The sequence below is a fragment of the Grus americana genome, chromosome 34 (assembly GCF_028858705.1).
Source record: "Grus americana isolate bGruAme1 chromosome 34, bGruAme1.mat, whole genome shotgun sequence".
Classification (NCBI taxonomy): domain Eukaryota; kingdom Metazoa; phylum Chordata; class Aves; order Gruiformes; family Gruidae; genus Grus; species Grus americana.
Window position 1 is genome coordinate 35,555 of NC_072885.1, and position 24,006 is coordinate 59,560.

Genomic DNA, 24,006 nt, shown 5'->3' on the forward strand with positions numbered 1-24,006 from the left:
TCCTCCCCTGCACGCACATACGTGTGCGCACACACACAACCCCACACGTGCACGGCCCCCCCCCCCCCCCCAAAGAAATGACACGGGACACGGCTGTTTCCAAAAGGACACGTGTAATCTCCCGGGGTCCCCATGCCGGCCCCGGAGCCCCCCCCCAATACCGCGGCGGTACAAAACGACAATATAAATAGCTTTGTTAAAAAACAAAACGGGGGGGGGGGGGGAACAACAAAACCAAACAAACCCCAAACCCAAAAGAACAAAAACGAGTTTGGAAGGGGCGAGGGGGGGGGGGGGAGGGCGGTAGGGACCCCAAATCAGTAGTGTGGCCGTGGGGCCGTAGTGTTGGGGACGCGTACCCCCCCCCCCTCCCTGGGGAGATGCAGGCGGGGACCCTGGGGCCGGAGGGAGATTAAAAAAAAAAAAGGAGATTTAAAAGAAAAAGAAAGGGGGAAGATGCCCCAAACGGCTCCGGGTCCGGGGTGGGATAAAGCCCCCAGCAGCAGGGGGGGGGGGAACGGGGACGACACACACACCAGGACGGTGTCACCACGTGGCCTCGCCGTCGTCCCCGCACGGAGCGTCGGTAAAGTCGTTAAAACTGAGCCGTTGCGCCTCCTCGGCTGCTCCCCGGCTCAGTAGTACAGTATGGGGGGGGGGAGAGTCGGTGCCCCCCCCCCCCACCCCGCCAGCGCCCCTACAGTAGTGGCACAGTCACGAATCCAGTTAAGAGGCGACGGTGAGGGCGAGAGGAGGAGGAGGAGGAGGAGGAGGACGGCGGGGGGCGGCCGTCGGCTTCGCCGGCTCCTCACCGCATGCGGTTTTGACGCATGAGGGGGACGATGCAGGAGGGGGGCCCCGCTTTGCCCAGGAAGGGGTGCTTCAAGAGTTCGTTGGCGGTGGCCCGTTGCACCGGGTCCCGCACCAGCATGCGGTCGAGGAAACCTTTGAGGGAGGGCGAAACCTGCGGGGAGGGATCGGGACGGCTGTCAGCGACATCCCGGAGCGGGGGGGGCGCGGATACGTCTCAGGGGATCTCGGGGAGCCCCCCGGAGGGTTTCCCCCTCCCCAGGATGTCCCATCGATCCCCCCCCTTTACCTTGTGCACGTTTTTAAGCTTGGGGGGTAGATTGTCTCGGATCATTTTCATGGCCTTTAACGGCGGCTCGTTAAAATACGGCGGCTCCCCGTCGACCATCTCGATCACCATCACGCCCAAGGACCAGATATCCACCTGCAGGGGCGGGGCGGGGGGGGCACGGCAAAGCCGGGGGTTAATTCGGGGCTGAGGCCGCACCGTGCCCCCAAATCCTCCCCGTGCCCCCAAAACCCGCTCCACGGCCCCCCCAAACCCACAGCGGGCTCACCTCCGGGCCGTAAGGCAGGCGGGAGATGAGCTCCGGCGCCATCCAGTACGGGGTCCCCACCAGCGACTTCCGTCGCGGCACCTCCTTGTTCACTTGGGCGCAAAACCCAAAATCGGAGAGTTTCACCTAAAAAGCCGGGGACGGTGGTTGGCGAGAAGGGCCGCAGCGGCGTTTCTAGCCGGCCGGGAGGCTCCGTACCCGCCGCGGCGCTTACCCTGCCATCGTGCGTAAGGAGAATGGAGTCGCTCTTGATGTCGCGGTGGATGACGCCCTGCGCGTGGAGGACGGAGAGGGCCTTCAGGACGGCCAAGCAGACGGCCGCGATCTGCTCCTCGTTCATCCTACGAACGGACGGAGAGAGCAGGAGGTGAAAACCGAACGTGCCGGGACGACGGACGACCCCGATTGCCGAGCCGGAAGGGGGTCAGGCGGGGTTCCCCGGTGACGTACCTGGTGTGCGTGACGATGTCGGTCAAGGCGCCGCCCTCCAGGAACTCCATCACCACCCAGAGCTCGTCGCCCACCAGGTAGCTGTTGTACATCTCCACCACGTTCTCGTGCTGGTAGTCCCGCATGATCACCACCTGCGGAGCGGAGGCTGCCGTTGAACCCCCCCCCCCCGGCATGGCGCACGACACCCCAAAACGGATGAAGAGCCAGCCCGGAGGGTTCCCTGGTGCTGTCTCACCTCGTTAAAGAGCAGCTCGCGCCGCTGCTGCTTGCGCAGATCCATCTTCTTCACAGCCACCAGCTTGCCGGTGGTCTTGACGGTGGCGATGCAGACGATGCCGGTGGAGCCTTCGCCGATCTTGATGAAGTTGTCCAGGTAGGTGCGGGGGTCTCCAGGATCCACCACCATCTGCAGAGCCGCCCGAAACTGTTCGTGGGAGACACGCTGGGGCTCGCGCTGGGGTGAACGGGGCTGTTGCGGCCCCGCCGGGGGCGGCGGAGGGCCGGGGGGCAGCTGGTGAGCGAGGTGGGGGTCCGAGGCGTGCGGGGTGAGGCCGGGATGGGGCGGCTCGGGGTTTTTGGAGCGCGGCGGGCCGGGCGGGTGGGCACGGGAAGAACCGGCGCCGCCGCTCACCGGCCCGTTGGATGCCACCTCTTGCGGTCGTCCCGGCCGGTGCTCTGCCTGCAAGGAGAGGGGAGGAGAGGGACGTCAGCCACCAAAAGCCCAGGGGAGCACGCGCGGCCGGAGCCGGGATTTTACCGCTGTCCCCAAAACGCCGGAGGAAAGGTTTGCACTAGACAGGCTTAGAAGGAGCGAGGAAGGGGGAGAGGAGACCGCAGAGGAGCCGGCGGCCTCTTCAGAGACAAGGATGGGGCCGCTGGCACGGCACCGGGGAGGAAAGCACGGAGCAGCCGCGGGGCCGGCGGTCTTCGGCGCGTGCCGGTCTCTATCGATCTTAACGGGAGGGCAGGAGCCCGTTAGCTGGCGCTTGATTAGAAGCAGAGGAGAGAGGCTGCTTTTCTAGGAGGCGGAGGAAAAGCAGAGCGAGGAAAAGCTCCCCCAGGCTGCGCAGCTGGGGAAGGAGAGGTCGCTGCCAAGCGGATCTGGTCCAAGCGGAGGGGGGAGCAGGAGGGGGAACCTTTACCTGTGAACCCGCACCCCTGCCGGGGTCGGTCTCAGCCCGCGGGTAGGTATTAAAAGGCCGTCCCGTCTGCTGAGCCGTCTTCATCACCCCTTCGGAGACGGGGATGTTGGGAGTCCGGATATTGGGCCCGGAGAGCGGGCGTTTGTCCCGGGGGGATTGCGGGCTGGTCTCGCCGGCGTAGGTGGATTTGGGGCGCTTGTCGGAGGGCTCGGGGCGTTCCCGCCGCACCACCCGGTCGGCCGGTTCGCTGTAGTCCCTGTCGGCGGGGTAGTCCCGCCAGCCGTCCCGCTCGGCGGGGGTTTTGGGGTACTCGGGAGGGGGCGGGCGGCCGCCGGCGGGGGGAGCGGGTTTGGGGCCGGGTTCCTGCCCGCGGGGCTGCTGGTGGTGGTGGGTGCGCTGGTCCTCCCTTTCCCGGGGTCTCTCCTTGCCCTGCTCTAGCTCGCTCCTGGCCCCGTGACGGCTCTTCTCCTTGCTCCTGCCAGCATCCTCGTGCGGCCGGGCAGCGGTCGGGCCCTCGGAGAGGCCGTTCTCCTGGTAGAGCTGGTCGCGGCGGGGCGGGAAGGGGGGGCTGTCCCTGCGCAGAGAATTGGAACGGGACACGGACATGTTCTCAAACTCGTCCAGCAGCCAGGTCAGGGAGCCGTCCTTGGCGGCTTTGCTGCCCCGCACGATGGTCTTTGAGCAGGACGTGGGACAGGAGGCGGACAGGAACACAAAGCACGAACAGAAAAAAAAAGAAAAGAAAAAAAAAAAGAGGGAAGAAAATAAAAAAAAATGAAAATGAAATGCCTGGTGGTGACAGGGACACGGCTCACACAGAGGGGACGCAGGGAGATGAGGGCACGGGGTGTGCAGGGGCTGGCGCCGACGCCATTCGGTCCAGTCGAGTGCTGGGAGGCGGCTGAGCCCGGCGGTGCCGCGCAGCCCCACGGAGGAGGATGCTGGGGGCAAGGGGAGGGGGCTCTGCCCTTCCCCAGGTACTAAAATAACAGGGCTCTGCCCCGAGGAGCCGGATCCGGCTTCATCCCTCTCCTCCTGGACGGGCCAAGTGCCGCAAGAGGCGCGGCATGCCCGAGAAGCCGTTGGCCAGACCCAGCCTCACTCGGGGGGCTCATGGGGAAGGATTTGGGGGGGCTGCGGGCAGCACCTCAGCCCCTGGCTTGGGCCCGGGGGGGGGCTCTGTCTGCCCCCCAAACACCATTAATAGTAACTGCGCAGAGGCTCCGGGGCAGGCGCTGGTCATCGGGCCGTGGAGGAGAGAGCGGAGATGCAGGAGGCGAGGAACGGACGTGGTTCGTTTAGCCAAAGGTTAACGAGCCCATCTGGAATTCTGCCTCGGAGCGAAGGGGAAGAGCAGAGCAGGGAACAACGAAGCCTGATGCCGGGAGGCAGGTCCCAGCCGGGTGGGACACCCGAATTGGGGAGCTGTGGGCTGCGCAGGGGGGGCTCCCCGGCTCAGACGGGGTGGGGAGGGACATGTCCCCGGTTCGCAGGTCTCGGGGAGGGATCCTCAGGGATTTCAGCCTCGGAGGGCACAACCAATGCAGCAAGAGGCGAGGGGACAGCAGGAGAGACCCCATCCCCATCCCCAAGGCCTCTGAAGAGGAGGATGCCTTCCTCTGCAGACAGCATATCCGCACAGGGCAGGCAACCGCATCCTCGGCTATTTATAGTCCCTGCTCTTCATCCTCCTCCTCCTCCTCCTCCCACCGCCTCAGGGAGCAGGTTATTTCCTCAACAGGCGAGCCAAGCCCAGACCTCCGCAACAAACCCCGGCTACGTGGGATGCAGCAGCTCCCGACCGTGAGCCACGGTGCTCGGCAGCGTCAGGGGGACCCAGCGGTTTTTGGCGTCTTATCGTGTCAGCAGAATTGCCCGGCCGGCTCCGCTCGAAAGGGCTGCAGCCGGCGTTACTCACGGCCGCTGGAGCCGCCCCATTGTCCAAGGCAAACCAGCCGAACGAGCGAAGCCGCCGGGCTGCACAGGAAAGCCAGCGCCGGAGACTTTAATTAGGGTGAAGGTGGAGGAACGGCAGAGCTGGGGCACGGGGGTGGCACGGGTGTCCTTGACCGAGGGGAGCGGACAAGCCAGGCTTTAAAAAAAAAACAACATAACTGTGGCTTGGGGAAACACAGGCACAGGGAGGGAATGAGATGGGAAGGAACAGACACTGTTTTGCTGGTGTTTTCCTGTAGGGTGGGTGTTTTCCAGCTGCCGGGAGGATGCAGGAGAGGTTTTCACCCCGCGTGGGCGGCAGCTGGGTGGTCCCCATCCTGCGCAGCCCCGTGCTTAACGGGGAAGGGGTGGACGGACCCTTCTGCTGCTGCCGCCGCGAGTTAGAGACCGAACCGCCGCCTTACCTGCTCCGCAGCACCCTGGGGAGAGGGCATGGAGCCCGAATTATCCCCAGCCTGGTTTTCCGGCCCCAAAATCAGTCTCACCAGCCCTCCCCGAGGGGGCAGAGGCCACGCCAGCGGAGCTGCCTACCTTCTGCGAGCCGTGCTGGATCGCGGTGATGCAGACAGGGTCCACCAGCGGCTTGGGGCGCTTGGCCGACTCCTCGATGATGCCTTGCCATTGCCGCGGCAGCCCCGTGAATTTCTGTTCTTGCTGATCGTAGCCGGTATGGACGCGGTGCTCGAAGTTGGAGGGAGCAGAGATCTCGATGCGTTTCTTCTTCTTGCTGAACATGGTGAGGCCGGCTAGAAGCCCTGGGGGGCAAGGAAGAGGGAACAAAAAGAAAATGCCTTGAGCGACCATAAGCCAGGTGGGTTTTCACAGCCCACCCGATCTCGCAGCTCGTTTGCCACCGGTTCACTCTCTCATTCGACCTGCTTAGCCCCTATTTTTTCCGCCACGTGTTCGAAGACGCGTTTGCAGGTCCCTCCTTGCCTTGATTTATTTAATACGAAGGCAGTTAATCGCAAACCAGGGCAACCGAGGGAGCCTTTCGGGGCTCCGGGCTGCCCGCCCATACAGCACACAAGAAAATCTCACGTGAACTTCGGCTCCTCAACCCACCGTCTCTCTTCAACACCACCCGGGTAGGCAATTTCCTCGGCTCTTCTCCTTCCAGCCATTCCACGAACAGCTTCCCCAGACACGCTGCGTCCCAGCAGGTAAAACGCTGACCCCCCCATGGCTCCTCCGGGCTCGTTAACCAGCCGTGGATGAACCCGAAGTGAGCTTTTGCCGTAAGGAACCGGCACAGAGGTCTGCCCGAGCCCAGCAGGCAGGCGGACGGCTTCCTGGCCAGAATCACGAACAAGATCTCCCTAATTTAAGGGTTTTTTTTCCTGGAGTACGTGGGACGTGTTGCCAAGACAGCGGCATTCACATGCACCCCTGCACGGCGGAATGACTTCGGTTAAAATTACCTTAAGCCTTTTTACCTAAAGGGTGTCATTTGAAACCACGTTTAAGCGTGGTTTTAAGGCAGCGTTTTAAGTTACAAGCTGAACAAACCGGCAAGAAAAACAGCCTGACCTGCAAAAAGCCGGGCGCGCAGATGCTCAGCCAGCACGTTTTCAGCATTAAATTCAAACCCAGTTTTGGCCCAACAAGTTATACCGTTTCCCTTTTTTGCAGGCCGCAAAGATAAAGTCAGCCGACGTAGCCGGTTTTGTTCATTTATTTACAAGCTTTGGTCATTTACAGCGTATTTGAGACCATCCCCAGGCTCCCAGGATGAAGAGCCCCGGCCGCGGAGGAAGCCTGGCTCCAGGGTGGACCCCGAAGCCGATTTTCCTGGTGTAAACACCCTCAGCCAGGCACAATAGAGGCTTGTTTACACCGTCCAAAGGCACGCATCCTTCCAAGCTCAAAGGTACGCCATCATCGCGCTGGCAAACCTCCCCTAAATCAACAATTTTAGGTTGTTTTCTTTTAAATTGTTTCAACAGTTTCTGCAGCGGAGCAGACGCTGGAAGTCGGCGCGATCTCCAACGTTCCTGCTCCTCCCAACCTGGGAGCGGGAGGGGAAAGGAAGAAATTTCTGGGTTGGAGTAAGAAAAAAAAAAATTAAAAAATAAAATAATTAAATCAAGCTTTCGATGGATACTATCACGCCCAGGGCTAAAGCGAGCGCACTCGAGAGCGAGCCTTCGCTCTCGTGCATCGCGGCTCGGCCTGCGACAAGGGACGGAGAGAAACAGGTTGGAGCTACTGGAACACCAGCGTGAATCGAGGAGAAAGATTAGCGACTCGGAATGCTCCTAAAGCAGCTTAATGACCTTAAACTCAGGGTTTTCCCCCCCATTAAATACGTGCTGAGCGTCCTCCGGGTCCAGCCCGCGGGGTTCCGATGCTCGGCGCAGCGGATGCAGATGGAGGGGCGAGCGAGGTGACGTGCCCTTGCCAAAACGCCCTCGCCGCAGCCTGGAAGGACCGGTAGCGCCGATTATTTTCACCTCGGCGCTCCGGCTACTGATGGCAATGCCGGCACCTGCCTGCCGGCAGCAGCGCCGAGAGCTGCCAAGTCTGTCGGCGGTTGCCAAAACCAGCTGATCCCCGTAAACACCGGCTTGTTCCGGACTCGGCAGAGAGGACAAAGCTGCAAATTAATCCGCCTTTAACTTGCCTGAAATCACAAGCGGGTCGGAGCTTTCACTTGAGAAGTGCCCTGGGCTTTAAAACATCAAAAAACCCCATCCAAAAAAAAAAAAAAATAAAAAATCCCCTTTCCAGGGACATCGAGCACCGGCGTCGGGGGGGGGGAATGCGATCCTCTCGCCGTGTCCAGCTCCAGCCCTGCCGTCTCGCCGTCAAAAGCCCGTTGGCGGAGGAAAAACCAGTTTTTATTTGTTTGTTAGTAAAAGCAGGCGGCCGGGAGGAAGCACACCCTTCCCACGCAGGACCAGGCACGTGGCCGAGTAAAACAAACGCGAGGAAGCCTGGCATTTTAGGCCGCTATTTAAGGTTTGTTTATTTAATTCCCTCGTTTCTCTGGCATCAGAAGGAGCGGTGCCCAAACCCAAGAGGAGCTCGCTGGGAGGACGGTCGGGCGTCCCTCGAAGGGGACGATGCCGAAATCCTGCGGCAGGCGCAGGGAGAGTGACAGAGCCGGGGCTGCCGCGGGGCGGATCCGTTTTTTCCCACTTTCACTGGCTTTGGGTGGCGATTGTGGCCGTTTCCTTCCATTTTAGTCTCCCAAATCTGCTTCCGACAGGCCGCCTGGCACGAAACTCAACAGCTCCCGAGACAATCCCCTTCTCCACGCAGGAAATCCCAACTCCGGTGCTCCGGCATCCCGCCACGTCCAAGGTGTCCGCAAAACCGCTCCCTCTTGTCCAGCTTTCCCAGTCTTTGAGATTTTCTGAATAAATCCCTGATCCGTTCGGGAAGTTCTTCTCTGCCTGGATGCCTCCACCTCCGTCCCAGTCCCCCTTTAAAATCACGTGTATTTGCGATCCCCCATTTTACCTGCTCACACGGGCGTCCGACACGCCGGCTTGGGCTGGGTCGAATCCTGAACCACACCACACACGGGCAAACACGTTAATTAGGAGTAAACGAAGGCGTGAGCGCGCAGCCAGCAGGTTTACGGCGTTCCCGAATCAGGAAAACTTTACCTTGCAGACCTCGATGGCTAAAAAGTCACCGCTTTTGTTCGGTTCGTCCTTTTACCGCCGTGGCGAGCGTCACACCGGCTTCCCGTAGCTTCTAGCCCAGACAGACTGCCGCCGTTTTGGGGGAGGAACAGGCGTTTCACGCCATCCTCACGGCAGAACTGCGCCCGAAAGGAAAACCAAGGCCAGCCCCTCCTTTCACCTGCACCGGTTGCTCCCAAGCGTCGCCTTCCTTCGCACAGGATCCTTCCTCGCGCGCGAGAGCCTTTGCGGAGAATCGCTGCACGGAGGGAAATCCCATTTCTGGATGGCAAGGGGTCTTCTGGTTTTGGGAGAGAATCGCTAAACTTTGAGTGTGATGTTTAAAAACCCGCTCGCTTTGCGTTTCACTGCAGGGAAGTTTAAAGAAAATATACCTGGAGGATATACATCAACGTGGAGGACCTGAGCGCCGGGGCACGCTGCTAGTTAAGCTAATCAGCCTCCAAATCTACCTTGGCTTTGCCAAAAAGAAATATCCTTTTGGGGCAAAGAGGCAGCGCAAAGGGGCAGGGGGGGGAGAGCAGAGCCTGGAGGAGATCTAGGTAGTGGGAAGGGGTTTTTTTCAGCAGGAGGAAGGGGTTAGGAGCGGGTTAACATCTCCCCCAGGCCCCCCCTCTCAGCTAGATGCTGCCTCCACCAGAGCTATGCGCATTCCTCAGCCCCCTTCCTAGCCCAGGTCAGATTCCCTTTATCTCCGCTTTGTTTAATTAGTCAGCCATTAACTAACGCTTCTAGCTGCCCTGAGTAAACAAACCAGGGCAGAATATTCTCCACCGCTGACAAGCACCCCGAAACCTACGGTATTGCTGGCGAGGAGGTTACTAACACCTTTCAAATGAAAAATAAAGAGGGGGGGGGGAGAAAGAACGCTCGCCTCCTCTTTAAAAACATCAGGTCCAGCAAAATAAACATCTGCTCCGGCCGAGGCAGAAAGGGGCTGTTTGTCCTGCAGCTGCATCCCAGAGCTGCTCTCCCTACCCCAGGCTCCGCAAAGCGACTTTCCGCCCGACGCAGGCAAAGGTTGGATTTCGAGACACAATTTTAGTTGTGGGCGCTCAGAAGTCAGTTGAATTACATGGTGCTTGAGGGGGGGGGGAAAACCAAACCCCAATGAAAAAACAACACATAGAGAGGGCTGTGGAGTCCCGGCTGCCCCCGGCATCGGCTCAGCTCGCCCGGAGGAGCCCGCGGGACCCCCTGGGTGCCAGCGCCGTCCCCCACTGCACCGATTCCCAAATGACTCCGGCATTCAGGTCTCAGACACGAGGGGTTTTAGGGGTCTCACGAGCCCCCAAGGCCTCCTTGCCACCGTGACAGCAGCTGGCTCCGGGTGACATTATCTACCCCCCGCTTGCTTCCAGCCAAGAACAACCTTTTGCTTGCCACCGGCTGGGAAGCATTAGCCAGCAACCAGCCCTCCCACGCCACGAAGCCGCACGTTAGCTGTGCCAAGCAGGACGCCCGTGCCAACGGGATATTCGGTTTGTAAAGTCCAAATCCCGCATGCGGCACAGATGCGGAGTTCAGTTTTCCCCTGCTTGCTGGGTTTTCAATTTTTCCCCTTTTCCTTCCCATGCAAACGGGCTTCCCCACCTCCGTGCAGGGAAAACGAGAGTCTCTCCCCTCCTCCTTGCCAGAAATAACTCCACTTCCCCCCTGAAACACCGGCCTCACCTCGCAGCGCCGCTAACGAACAACAGACCTGCTTCAGCCGGCAAGATGGAGAGATCCCCTGTTGCTCCGCGCGTTTCCGACAGCTGCCCGACCCAGCTCGGGCTCAGAAAAAGAATAAACCTTCCCCGAGACACCCCCCCGCCTCCCCAAATGCCCTGGTTAAAACTCATAAAAAGAAAAAAAAAAAGAAAAAAATCAAACAGACTCTGCATTACTCACCTTCACCATCCTCCTGCTTCCTGCAAGCCAGAGGCGGGGGAGGAAGAGAAGATTGTCCCAAGCCCTTGCCCTGAGAGGGGCACGGGGAGCGAGAAACCCCCCCCAAAACCCTGCACTGGTGCACCCCGGTGAGGGGAAAAGGGTCTGGGGTGGGGGGGGGGCCCACAGCTCACGCTGGAGGCAGGCAGCTCCGGCCCAAGGCTCCCGGCCAGCGGCAGCGCTCCCAACTCCTGACGCTGCAAACTCCAAAGCGCCTCCCCCAGCCAGCGAGCAATGGGCGGACGAGCGCGGGACGGGGGCCGCGGCACCCCCCCGGTCCTCACCGGGACGTGGGGAGACTTCCGGATCGGGGCGATCCGCCAGCAGTTCCCCAAGCTGGTTGGGGTCCGCGCTCCCAGCCCCCCCACCTGGTTCCCGGACCCCGACGGTCGCTCTCGGCCCCGCGGGGGATGGACACGATTTGCTGCCTTCAGGGGACCCGGCCAACGCGGTGGTCCTGGCACACAGCTCTCCCCGCTGGCGTTTTCTCCCCCTCCCCGGCTGACTTTCCCAGCTTCACCTACTTCCCAACCTGTTCTTATCGTCCTCCAGAACCGGTTTCGCAGGCAGACGCTCCTGCTGCCGGGCTCCCGCGGGCTCTGGGCTCGCACCAGGACGGCTGGACCTTTCTCCCCATCATCCTCCAGCGGCCAGATGCTGGGGACGGATCGACACAGGGAAAAGCGGCGCGGTTAACCCCGGCATACCCCAAAGAGGGTCCGGGGAGGTGAAGCTGCTCGCCCGAGCGAAACCCGTCCTGCTCGCTTCCTGCAACGACGAGTCCTGCTCCAAGGTCAGCGACCGAAATAAGAGCTTCCCACCGTCTCCGCATGCCTGACCCGGTGACTAACGCCGGTGCTACAGCCTCGCGATTTAACAGGAGTTATTACCATTTTCCGGGACTGGGAGTGTCGCCACAGTCGAACTCTCGCCCACGCCGCAAGGCCGGTAATCCGTCAGGAGAGCACGGAGCGAGGAATAGCCAGGAGAGGCGATGGCAGCTCGGCCACCGCGAGGCTCGGAGGGGTTAAAGCCAAAGCTCGGGAGGAGAGAAGTGGAGCAGGAATAGAGGAGATTTGAGCCAGGAACCAATGAGGCAGCAACGTTTGAAACAAAGCAGCCAGTCAAGTGCCCCTCGGGTGGCTGGGGATCAAGAGACCGGGAAGGAAGGAGAGGGAAAGGGCAGGAGAGAGCCGGCAGAAAACCCGCCGGCTATCCCGGCAGGAAGAACCGGCCCTCCCAGCCCGGCTCGCCCGGGTATTTCCCCAGCCAGGGCAGCAGCCCTCGGCCACGCCACGCTTCCAATGTGCCTTCCTCCCCCTGCGCGTCCATCCAGCTTTCTCGAGAGCCCCTAAAAGCGTGTCCGTGCCCAAGGGTGCGGGTAGAGAGCACGTCGTGAAGCGTACCCGTCAGTGGGGACCGGGAAGGTGCCCGGACCACGAACCGGGCAGCGAGGGCGAGGCAGAGGAGAGCAGCAGGCAGCCGCGGCGATAAGAGCCGAGCCACCACGGCTGCGCCTCCGCCGACTCCATCCGGCAGAGCCCGACGACGTCTCGCAGCTGAGAAGGTCTTATTTTTATTCAAATGCCTTTTACAAGTTGGGGCGGGGGGGTGGTGGTAAAAGAAAAACCCCCCACATTAACATTGGGAATGTTAATCCTCTATCGTGGTTTACGACGAGATCGCTCACTTCCCATTTGTGCTAATTTTCCTCGTATTTGTTCTCTTTCAGAATATTCACGGATCAAAATATCTCCTGCACTGCCGTTGGACTGCTAATTGGCCCTTGGAAGCTTTCCTAGAATCACATCAGAAGGATGTGGCGTCCGAAGGAAGAAACAAAAAGACCACCAGATGAAAACTAACCTCTCCCACCACTTGTTTTTCTCTTTTTCCTCTCCAATTTAACAAGCTACAACCTCCCACCGCTCAGCCGGAGACAATACCGGAGTGCCACGATGTCTCTGTTAATGCAAGAGGCAAAAGCCATTTGTCCTTCCGGAAAGTTATTTCTCTGGTGTCGGTACGAACAAGCAGCGGCTTAAAACCCTCCGATTCCGCATTTTCAAAAGCTGCTGCGACTACAAAAATTCACCAGCTGCTCTCTTCAGCTGCCAAGAGCACAAAGAGCCCCCAGCAGCAATTTTAAAGCCTCGTGAAACACGCTAATTAATTCATAGAAAGATAAAAGCACATCAAAGAAATAGTTCCGGCCCCCAAATCTTTCAGGATTCGAACAAAATTAGCGAAAGCGCCCATCTTCCTAATCCTAGCCTTGCGGACGACCGTGCCGTTTCCTGAACCCGCAGCACACTTGCCTGCTTGGTACCAACTAATTAGTCCCTTCTCATCACGTAAGCACATCCCGGTAGCGCCTCGGAGCCCCAAAACAAAACCCCTGTCTCCAAAACTTAACTCCACTTGCAACTCGACCCTACTAGAAGACGAAGCAGGCTTCGTTCGCACGGCGAAAAACGGAGGAAAAAAAAAAAAAAGCGACGTATCAGCTGTGACAGAGACTTCATCCTCCCCGCGGCCTGTGCGGTGCAGGCACGGCCCGGCTATCACCTTTTATTTGGCAATGAACTTCTTCAAGCTGATAGTGCTCCAGCCCTTTCTTCTTACATTTTGCTTTAAAAACCCTGGATCGGCGGCTCGATATTTGCGCAGCGAGGACCGCGCCAAGAGGATTTCATACCTGCTGATAAATCGCCTTGTACGAGAAGAGCCACCGGCAGCTCGGCTGGAAACCCGGGATTTCCTCGACGGGATCACATTCTCCGAGGATGGAAGACCTCAAAGGACAAACCCGAAGCGAAACGGCAGAGATGGGCGTCCTCTTCCAGCCGAGGACGTCGACGTCTGCTTTGCCGAGACGGCGGAAGCGTAACGCTTCACTCGGGGTTTGTTTAACCTGCCGGCGAGGGCAGGTTGAACTGGCCCGGCTGGCTCTGCACAAGCCAGGAGGGAACCGTCCCGCGCCGGGAGCGGCAACCTTCAAAGAGGAGAAGAGGTGTCGGCCCTTCCAGCCCTGCGCCGGGCCGCTCGAGGAAGGCGATCGGCCAAAAACAGGGACGTGGTCGAGGCTGCCGGAGCGTGCAGGCAGTAGGAGAGCACGGTGGGGCGATGGTGCAGTACCTGGGATGGATTATTACCGCTTAAACGAACCCGATCTCTGCAGGCAGACGATGGAGCGGAAGAGAAATCCTGGAATTCAAAGCATCTGAACTACTTTGTAACCCCTGGACGGATCCTCCTGGTTTCGGAGGCAACGCACCTCCCCAAACGCAGCCTCAGAAGCTCGATCAAAGGAGATTCGTTTTCTTTAATCCTGTTGTCCCAAAGCAAAACTTCCGGCCTGCGGGACGCGGCGGCACAGGGAACCAGTACATCAAAGCTGCGCTCGACCGCCGGCGCTCGGCACGCATCCCCGTGACTCCACCGGGGCTTGAGCTCAACCGGCACGGAGCAGCCCCGGATGTTTTACCTGCGGCCACGGCGAGACTTTTGCTGCCAAAGAGGAGACTCGTCGCAAGGCCACGTCTACTCCGTCACGACACGCGGCAAAACAGCTCCGACCGTACGGGGAAACACGAGCATACAAGCGAGACCAATGCGCTAGAGGTCCGTCCGGGTCGGTGGCACCGAGCCGCGGCTACGTGATGCCCCCCCCCACCCCTCCAAGCTCCTTGCGCCGCGGAGTTCTGCGGCATCCCACGATGAGACATCGCCGCTCCCGCCCCGAGCGCGGGGGAAAATGCTTGCACAGAAGTTTCAGGTGTAGGAGCCTGCGGACCTCGACAAGCCAGGGCTTGCGGGGAGGGAAGGCAAGTACCTGCCGCGCTCCCTCCAAATCCGCCCGCAGACCAGGCGGAGAGAGGTTAAACCTTAACCCCGTCGCCCGCCACAAACGGGAAGGGAAACGATTGCGGGAGGTTGTTTTGTCGGGGTTGTTTTTTAATAAATAAATCAGTCTGGGTTCAGTAGAGCTTGCGACAGCGAGCGGCCGTTTGACGGCAAACGGGGATGAAATCGGAGACGGCCGCAGCACTCGTCTGTGTGGGCACAGCTCTTTGCGATCCAAAATCGGGGAGCTACCTGCTAGAAAACAGAGGGGAGCTTTCCACAGGTTATTTCGCATCTGAATAAATTTATTTATACCGCCTTGATACTGCAGGGTATTGCTGTGAACAGCCGTAGAGCAATCGTTTTGGCAAAGCCCAGCCGGCGGCGGAGCGAGGGTTAAGGCAGAAAAAATCAAAATATCGGTTCAGAGCTGCGCACGCACGAAGCCTCGCTATTTCCATCCGCGTTTGATGCTCCGCAGAGCGGCGGCAAAGCAACGCCGGGTCCGAAACAGTTACCGGCGCGCACAAAAACCAGCCTAGCGAGGCATTTTCTTCGTGGTGGAAAGCTTAGGCTTCGAGTGAGAAACTTACTGCGATTTTTGCCTTTTTTCCATCCAGCCCCACCGCGCCTCAAGTCCTTTTCCTGCTTTGAGGCCAAAAGGCAGGTTTCTGGGAGTCAGCTCTTTTCCTGACTCGCTCTGCAACAAGGAGCGAGTCACCTCCGGGCACTTCGATTTCCCCTTCAACAGAGCAGGATAATACCGTGTCTTTTTGGGCGGAAGATGATTACGAAGAGCTCCGAGGCCTTCAGAGAAGAGGTGCTAGAGAACAGCGAACGTCGCCAACGGCAAGCTTCGGAAAAGGATTCGCGTCCTTCGTGCAACCAGCTACCGCGCTCAAAAAAAAAAACCCAGCGCGAGAGGAAGAAACGACGACAAAAGTGATGGGGTTTTTCCAAAACTATTGGAATGTTTTATACAAAAAAAAAAAAAAAACCCAAAAAACCCCACCAAACCAGAGATGGGGTACACCTGGTTTTTGGTGTACCCACCAAGAGCTCTAGCCAAAAATCAAGTCCAACTTTGATTCAGCTAACGCTGAATTTTACCTTACCCTCTAAAGTTTCACGGGGCTGGTGCAATCCCACCCCATCAGACAAAGCCCCCCCAGAAACTCTCCCTTAAAACATCGCGGCACAATATCACACCAGAAAGGGGCCAGTCCTCCCATTCCCCGCAGACGCAATTTGTGCCTCGAAGCACGAGCTCCAATTACCCTTATCTCGGTTTCCAGAGATACGGGCAGAAGCGCCGCAGACCGAATTTCTCCCTTTAAAGAAGAATTAGCTGCGCGCGCGGACACACGGGAGATGAATCCCAAATCTCAGGGCGCTTTGGGAAATGACTTTCCAAAATCAGCTCCAGACCAAAATTGATCCTCTGGATCTTCTCTGCTCTGCAAGGTGACCCTTCGATGCTGGATATTGCACAAAACTCGCTCCGCTTGCTAACCTCTGCTTTTCCCCGCCATTACATTCAAACGGAGTTTCTGGAAAGTTTTCGTTCATTTAACCCCCGAGCGGATTAAACGGTGCCCGACTGCTCCGGGGAGGTCAAGAGGACTGTACCCCAGGGCACCAGAAAATAACTAGCGCAGAAATTAAACAGGGAGCGAGCCAGGAGAGATGCGCGGAGCTCGTTTCCGAACAGAGGTGATGTGCTGAAACCCTTAGGAGCCACCTGAGCACCCGCTCGGGTTTTAATCCGGACTTAACGTCCGTACGTGGACCCAGAGCATCTCCAGCCGAACGTGCCGGAGGACTGGAAATGCCTGAGCCCCGGCTCTTCCAGGAGCCATGAACTACTGTCCTGACCCAAAATCCTTCCTCAAAACCCCGCAGACTTACACCTATGCCAGCCAGAAGCACGGATGAGGGCCTCGAGCCAAGATCTAAATCTGCGCTTCGGTACAGACGTCGGTTTTAATTAGCAAAGAGCCCCGACAGCTCAGCCCCGAGCACCAGCTCCGCGCATGGCTGCTCTCCCAGCAAAGCAGCATCGGGGGAAAGCGCCACTTTTCCAACAACGGCGACAATCCTTGAGCAAAATCCAGCTTAAAAGAGCCAAAACTAAGGAAATCCCATCCTACTAGGTACCTGGCAACGCAGGAAGCCAGCGCTTTTAATTACAAGGATGTCAAGAAACGTAAATCACACGTCGGTTTTGGGATTACTGGTCTGGAAGCAGAAACGGTTGAACAACCGGTGTGGAAAACCTCGGAAAAAAACAAACTGTTTTGGGCCAGGGGATCAGGAATAACCACCGAACAGCCGAGGAGCTGTTACACCTGCGTTCACCAAACCCTCGAGTATGATTTCAAGAGGAAGTTCTGAACTGCTTTAAAAAAAAAAAAAAAAAAGAGTCTCCGGTTTATATCCGGCATCTTCTCCTCCCACTTATCCTGGCCAGGACAAACAGGTTCCTCCGCACAGAGAAGATAGATCCCTTTGGTCAAGGGTGGAGGAGAGGAACTCGATCGGTGGCCAATATCTTTATTCCGACAGCTGAACAAGGCATTAAGCCACGGAGGAAGTAAAGAAAACCGTCCAAAGTTTCCCCATTTATTTAATTCAGATGCTCCAGCTCTTCAGCTACGGATAAAAAGGAAAAAAAAAATGAGAAAAGCGAATTACAGGCTCGACCCCGGGCTCGCGACAAAACCCAATTAGCCTTCGGCAGGTTCGGAGCCACCGTGCTCCGGATTTACCTCCAGAGGACACGGGCCCTGGGTCGGCTGCGTACCCCGCAGCAAGGCTGGCGCCCCAAAATGCGGGGTGGGGTCCCCCACGCACCCGGCTCCTGCCAAGGGGATGGCGCAGGTTTGAGGCTGTGCCAGAGGGAGAACTCTGAGACCGCGGTTTCATTTATATTATTATTTATCGAAACCAGATAACCCCAGCAGTAGCAGGAGGTCGGTAATCCGCATCAGGAAAGAACTCCGCGGGGACATCGCCCAACCCGGGAGCAGGTCGATAGGTGACGGAAAGTTTCGGATGATAAACGAGCACCGAGGAAGCCAAAGTCCCTTCCATTTATGCACAACCAGCCTCACCGTCCCGGCAGCCTGGGAGGGGAATTACTCGTAATGAGGATTTTAATACAACCTGGCAGCAGATTGTACTTCGAAACGCGGTTTGGGCTTAAAAATCCTTATCGAGCGAGAAAGACGTGGGGTGGGCAACCGCCTCTTCTCGCTCCAAGGGCAGAGGGGTCCCTGCACGAACCCCCGACGGCTCTACTGGAGTCGGAGTCCTCCCGTGCGGAGCGAGGACCACCAGCCCAAATCTGCAGCGTCCCTCTCACCCGACGAGGAGGGAGCTCGTTAAATCGCGTGCGCAGAGCGGGAGGTGAAGGAGGGATGCTCTGCGGCGGCCCAACGCTCCCCCAGCATCACCGACATCCCCACCTTCGCCCGTGCTCTTCCTCCACCGATATTCCTGGTGGGGAAGGCACTGGAAAAGGAGGGAATTTCTCGGTGGGGTTAAGACACATTACCACGCTGCTCTTCGTTAGCGAAAGATTGTTAGGAAGCTGAGGGAGGCGATGGGCCGGGGATCCAGGAGGAGCACGGGAACCCTACCCGAGCGCTCGTTAGATCCACCTCCTGCTGCAGCAGCTATTCCGCACGAGCCCGCTCCCAAAAGAAAGAGGAATCGTCACTTGGAGGCACCTCGTAAGGTGAGAACATTTTAATCAGCTGAAGTATTTGTTTCAGGGAGGAAAAGAGGAAAAAAAACCCAAACCCCACACAATCACAAGCACAAAACCCAGTGCCTCAGACCCTTCAGAGCCCTCGCGCACCTCCGCATCCTCGCTGGGGACAGTCGTGCTTCGTCACAGCACACGCAGACGGTGACCGACCCTTTTTGGCACCATTCGCCGCCGCCAGACCCACATAAGCTCCGCTAATTTCTGGCTGGGCTCGGTGCTTTTTTTTGTTGTTGTTTTACAGCACAAGGTTTCCTCCGAGCCAGAAGCTGCAGGGTCAGGGGAGCGAGGCACGCCAAGAATGCGAACCGGGACTGACACGACCATCTCCGGCTCTTCCCCCGGCACGGCACATTAATTACACGTGCTCTCAACGAGCCGGGTGATGAGACATCAGGGTCAGGAGGCAATTTCAAGGTGTATTTAGAAGCGAACGGTGCCATAACACCCCTACCCCCCCTTTCCAACAGCCTCGCCGGAGCAGGCTGGATGCTCTCGTAACAGGCAGCCGAGAAGTCAATTTATGTTTCAGCAAGCGATTACCATTTGGTGCTAATTAAAGTGCAAGCTGATTAGTCAAGTAAAACCTTTAATTAGCCCCTTACATCATTTACAGAAATTATAGCTTATTTGCACCGTGTAAGTGCACGACACGGGGAAAGGAAGAGCAGACCAAGCACAGTTCAAAAGAATTACGCTTTCATTACGTCCAACTTTATTAGAGAAAATAATCGTTACTTAAACACCCTCCTCCTGCAACTCGCAACCGAGCGAGAAACTCGCGCCCCGAATCATTTACTTGGGGAGAAGCAGCTTTGAAGGGTTTGGTTTCAAGCTGCAGAAAGAGCACACGAGGGGCTGAAGAGCTCATCAAAAATTATCCAATTGCCAACTACGCCAATTCATCCAAAAAGCTGCAAAACCAGCAAATCCTTCAGGGAGGCAGGTCGGAAAACACGAGCTGCGTCTGTGCCACCCAAAGCTGCCTTTGAAAACGCTAAACCTACCGCGGGTCAATTCGTGAGGCGGATGGCAAATATTCCTCCCCCAAGCTCAGGAGAAATCGGGTTTTATTAAATCAAAACGCTGCGGCTGTAATTAGGGAAGCTGTGAAAGCATCCCTGGGATTTATCCCCCACCCTCCCTCGAGCCAGGGGGGAATTTGGGGGACGCGTCCTTCCCTCCGAGCACCGAGGATTGCCCGAAAGCCAGCGACCTCGCCGCGGAGCCAGCAAGACGTGGAACCTGGCAGCACGGTCGGGAAAATCCCTCCAGAGTTGGGGAGAAAGCACACAGTGCGATAAAAGCTGCTCTTTTCCATGCCAGGATGGCGTGTCGGTCCCCCACAGCACCAGGAAAACGCCCCGTCGATATTCAGAGGGAACCGTTTCTTCTCCAGCAGTGCTAAATTGGCCGCGAAGGCTCTACGTAAGCGGTAACCACCAGCGATGATGTAAAACTACGCTTCCTCCCCTCCCACCGCCTCTGCCAAACACCTACAAATTCGTAAATTATTCACAGGAAAAGTCAAGCACGGAGGATCCAAGCCTGCGAGGCGAAAAGCGCATCGTGGGGACCTTCCACAGCTCCGGAGCTGTCCCATCCCAAACCTCATCCCTTCCAGAGCCGATTTACAGCGCCGCTTTCCCTTCCTTGCCACTCCCAAGTCCACAGCATCCAGGTTTCAGGCTGCACCGATTTGCTCTGCTCATCCCCAGCGAGGGGAAACAGCAATTAGCAAGACGTCAGCGATGAAATCTCCACCTTCTAAACGGAGGTGGACAGGCAAACGCGCCGATAAGTCGCCAACGCGGCAGCAAAGCGCGTTGAATGGTTTGGAGCGAAACCTTGTGATATTTTTTTTATTATTTTGTTTTCACAGAGACTGCTTCCTTCTGGCTGATTTGATAAGCACGGTAAAATAAATGTTCACCTCCACACACGCAAATAAAGATAACCAGTATCTGGAAAACATCTGGGAACTCAGAATGACACGGGAGGGGGAGCAGAGCGGTTTCCACTCAGCGGAGCTGAAACGCAACTTGAGCCGTCGTTAGCCTGTCGGCATCTTCCCGGGAAACTTCTGCCGCTATTTCGACACCCAAATACGTTCCAGTTAATTACCTTTATTTTGGGAATCTCGGGGTGGCTTCCATGGGGTCTTTCCGAAGGTGGTTATAGCGGCTGAAGGCGACTCCGTGCAACGCCGGCCGTGGATTCACGCAGCCTCACATTTCACAGTCCTGTTTCTACGTGGCATTTCTATGCAGTTCCCCAGAAAACCTCCCTCAACCTGCACCAGGGACAATCCATACATCTAACAGCTTTATTTCTTAACCAGAACTAAAGATACTTGCCTTAAAAGGCTGCCAGGATTAGTTAATGTTTGTACTGGCAGCCAGCAGCTAATTTTTTGGCCACTGTTCAATCTTTGGGGCTTTATTTAAAACCTTTTTTTTTTTTTTCGTCTCATTCTCAGAGCTCTCCTAAGGTCGGGTGTATCTTCCCCACCACCGCCCTCCACAGCTGGATATTCTCAATAAATCCAATTCGCAGTTATTTACGAACCTACTGCGTAGGGCGTTGTCAGAGTCCTTCCGCAGCCCCGCTTAATCGATGCAAAAACTCAGTAAATTACAGGGAAAACGCAAGTAAAAAAAAAATAATCCCAAAACTTTTCTTGTTTTGTTCTCGTTCCCCTTCGACAAATGAAGCGGCGACGGGAACACGCAGAAAACGAAGCACAGGGCGATTACCTCCAGCTGCAGATACGTTCGGTCGAGTGAACGCGTCGGCACGGGGAAAGGAATTACACAAATCCATAATTTCACGGCACAAGAACCATACCGGCGCTGCCTGCACTCCTGCCTGTCCATTCCAACAACTTACCCAGGTGTGGCACCAGCTCTGGCAGAGTTTCGGCCGGTGCAGCACACATTTACGGCCACGGAAGCACCGTGGAAGAGTTCGGAGACCGTGATTTCTACGCTCACCCTGCTCCCGATGTGCCAAAACCCTGGGTTTTGGGGTTCAGCGTAAGACAGGGGAGTTACGGCAGCCCCAGGGGATGCCGGCTACTGCGTGACGGCACTCGGTTGCCTCCCAACACTTGGCCCTAATTCACACAAGACATTACAAAAATCGACCCCAGGGCTCCGCAGCTCAGCTGACCATTAACTCACCTCGCTACCGGGGAGAGAAGCGCCCTGTGAATACTGCCAGGCGCATAAAAACACAAAGAACTGAGAAAGCAGATAAAAGACACCAGAAAAAAAAAAAAAACCACAATTCTTGGATGTTTTTCTGTGCTTCCCGCAGAGAACTCCGCTGGATCCCCAGCGTGTTAGCGAGCGTGCAGGGAGAGGGCACGGAAAAACCCTTCTCCGATATCGGACCGCCAAGTCACACACGGAATAAAGACTTCTGAAGAGCGATGCACGGCGACGAGAGCCCCGAGAAGAAAGGGCTTCCCTGGGCAAATTATTTTATCTCTGTTTCCTACCTGTGAGGAAGGGAAAACTCTTTCCAACTCAGCTAAGCATGCCGGGATCCTCCGGTGAAAGACGCTGCACGAGAACAAGAGACTTCCGTAAGGCTCCCTGACACGGCGCCTGGACCACAATACCCTGTTACCCACAATTTTGACTATTTTTAGGCTGGGGAGGTCTCGGAGGAAGGCAGAGTCCTATCCCTACCCTTCCCTCAGCCTCCCCATCCACTGCCAGCGCCCCTCCTGCCTCGCCCCGAATTCCAGGGCTCCTCTCCCTACCCGGGCTCGCCCCCCCCCAGCCCTGCCCACGTTCCCTTCGGGGCCTCCTGCCACTCACCCCCCACACACCCCGCAGCCCCGAGAGTTTGGCCGGGGCTCGACATCCCCCTCCCCAATTTTACCTCTTTCCCCTAAGCCACACTGGTCCCTGGCCCAGCTCCCACCCCAGCTCCTCAGGAGCCCCCCAAACCCCGCTCCACACTCTCGCACCCTCCCCTTCTCCCCAAACACCCCCACCCCCAAGCCTGCCAACTCCCTCAGCCCCACGTCCTCTGGCCCAGGGCTCCCCCAGCCTCCCCCCCAGCACCCTCACCGCCCCCTTCCCCCAAGACCCCCAATCCCTCACGCCACCTTCCTCCTGGGCCACCCGCCCCCCCTCATCCCTCCCTTCGGGCCCCCCATCTCCTCACTCCCTCAGCCTCCCAGCCCCAGCCTCCCTCTTTCCCTCACCCCCTCCGCCTCCTCTCAGGTCCCTTCCCCCGACTCCCCCCCCCCCCCCCCGGCCTGCCCTCTTCCTCTCAGGCTCCTCCACGTCCCCCTAAGGCCCTCGGCCCCCGCTCACCCCTCACGACGGGCCCGGCTCTGCCGCTCCCTCCCAGCTCTCACTCGGCCGCCGCCATGTTGCGATCGAGCCGCATCCGGGCACCCGCCCTGCCCGCGTTCCCTCGGCAACAGGCACCGCCCCCGGGGGCGTGGCCTAGGGTGGGAAGTGGGCGGGGTCCCGCACAGCGTTTGACCCCGCCGCACACCCGTAGGAGAGATCGCGGTTAGGGAGGAATAAAGAAGTGCGGCCAATCACAGAAGGAAGGGTGAGAGATTGGCGTTCTCGCCGTCCAATCAGAGTGCGGCGCGGCGGGAAAAGCGGTAGAAGGGGGCGGCCGTGCGCCAATATGGCGGCGGTGTGAGGTGAGTGAGGCGCCTTCCCCGCCGCTCTCCGGGTGCGGGACGGGGCCCCAGCCCCATGGCGGCTGCCCCCCACCTCACAGACACTTCTCCTTCCCCGGCAGCACTAATCGGGCTTTTCTCCCCTCAGGCCTCGCCGGTCGCGGTGCTGCGGGCCCGTAGGATGCCGCTCCGCGCTCTGCTGAGGGCCGCGGCCTCCCTGCGCGGCTGCGGTACGTATCCCGCTTCGCTCTCCCTTCTGGAGCTTCCCGCGGCCGCTGATCCCTCTCTCTGTTCTCCTCCGCAGCTACCGGAGCTCTCCCGCCCGCCGCCGTGCCCGGGAGGCGGCCGGTGCCGCTGTACCCGCAGCAGACCGGCGGTATGGCCACCCTGAACCAGATGCACCGACAGGGCCGAACCAAGCCACCCCCTCCTAAACTGGGGGCTACCTTCGGCCGCCCCCAGATCAAAGGGGTGGTGATCAAGAACTTGATCCGGAAGCCCAAGAAACCCAACTCAGCCAACCGAAAATGCGCTCGGGTACGGCTGAGCAACGGGAAGGAGGTGGTGTGCTTCATCCCCGGGGAAGGCCACAACCTCCAGGAGCACCACGTCGTGCTGGTACAGGGCGGCCGCACCCAGGACTTGCCGGGGGTGAAGCTCACCATCGTGCGGGGCAAGTACGACTGCGCCCACATCCAGAAGAAGAAATGAAGGGAGGGAACGCAGGAACGGCCCCTCTGCGCGGGGGCGCTGTGCCGGTGGGCTCGGGAGGGAGCGTGTTTGTTCCTTCGCTGCACCCATTAAAGGCTGTCGCCGTGCGGGAAAGGCTGTGGAGTGGTGTTGGGGGAGCTGGGGAGGGGGGCGAGGGGATGCTGGAGAGGGTCCTGGGGGCACTGGAAAGGGGCCTCGGGGGTCCTGGGGACACTGGGGGGATCTGGGGACACTGGTGGGGTCCTGAGGGGCAATGTGGGGACACTGGGGGGTGATCTGGGGATACTGGTGGGGTCCTGGGGGGTGATCTGGGGATACTGGTGGGGTCCTGGGGGGTGATCTGGGGACACTGGTGGGGTCCTGGGGGGTGATCTGGGGACACTGGTGGGGTCCTGGGGATACTGGCAGGGTCCTGGGGGGGGATCTGGGGACACTAGGGGGGTCCTGGGGGCACTAGGAAGGGTCTTAGGGAGTCCTGAGAACACTGGGGGGGGGGGGGGTCCTGGGGGCACTGGGAAGGGTC

At 58.4% G+C, this 24,006-nt stretch overlaps 2 protein-coding genes across 8 annotated transcripts; one reads left to right on the forward strand and one right to left on the reverse strand.

Moving 5' to 3' along the window:
• Positions 1–96: 96 nt before the first annotated feature.
• On the reverse strand, positions 97–22,607 carry PAK4 (p21 (RAC1) activated kinase 4). 7 transcript variants are annotated; one of them, XM_054808135.1, is made up of 10 exons: positions 22,450–22,607; positions 21,621–21,684; positions 5,450–5,673; positions 2,963–3,637; positions 2,056–2,499; positions 1,818–1,951; positions 1,582–1,708; positions 1,368–1,493; positions 1,100–1,234; positions 97–964 (listed from the first exon to the last, which is right to left on the reverse strand). In XM_054808135.1, the coding sequence occupies exons 3-10, from the start codon at positions 5,651–5,653 to the stop codon at positions 809–811; spliced, it is 2,001 nt and encodes a 666-aa protein (XP_054664110.1). In that variant the 5' UTR covers positions 5,654–5,673; positions 21,621–21,684; positions 22,450–22,607; the 3' UTR covers positions 97–808. The 7 variants fall into 7 exon arrangements, with proteins under 7 accessions (XP_054664110.1, XP_054664113.1, XP_054664108.1 ...); XM_054808138.1 differs by lacking the exons at positions 21,621–21,684; positions 22,450–22,607 and adding an exon at positions 13,202–13,326; XM_054808133.1 differs by lacking the exons at positions 21,621–21,684; positions 22,450–22,607 and adding an exon at positions 11,394–11,511.
• Positions 22,608–22,716: 109 nt separating this feature from the next.
• MRPS12 (mitochondrial ribosomal protein S12) lies at positions 22,717–23,597 on the forward strand. The gene is made up of 3 exons (XM_054808140.1): positions 22,717–22,793; positions 22,921–23,002; positions 23,077–23,597. The coding sequence occupies exons 2-3, from the start codon at positions 22,954–22,956 to the stop codon at positions 23,481–23,483; spliced, it is 456 nt and encodes a 151-aa protein (XP_054664115.1). The 5' UTR covers positions 22,717–22,793; positions 22,921–22,953; the 3' UTR covers positions 23,484–23,597.
• Positions 23,598–24,006: the final 409 nt, after the last annotated feature.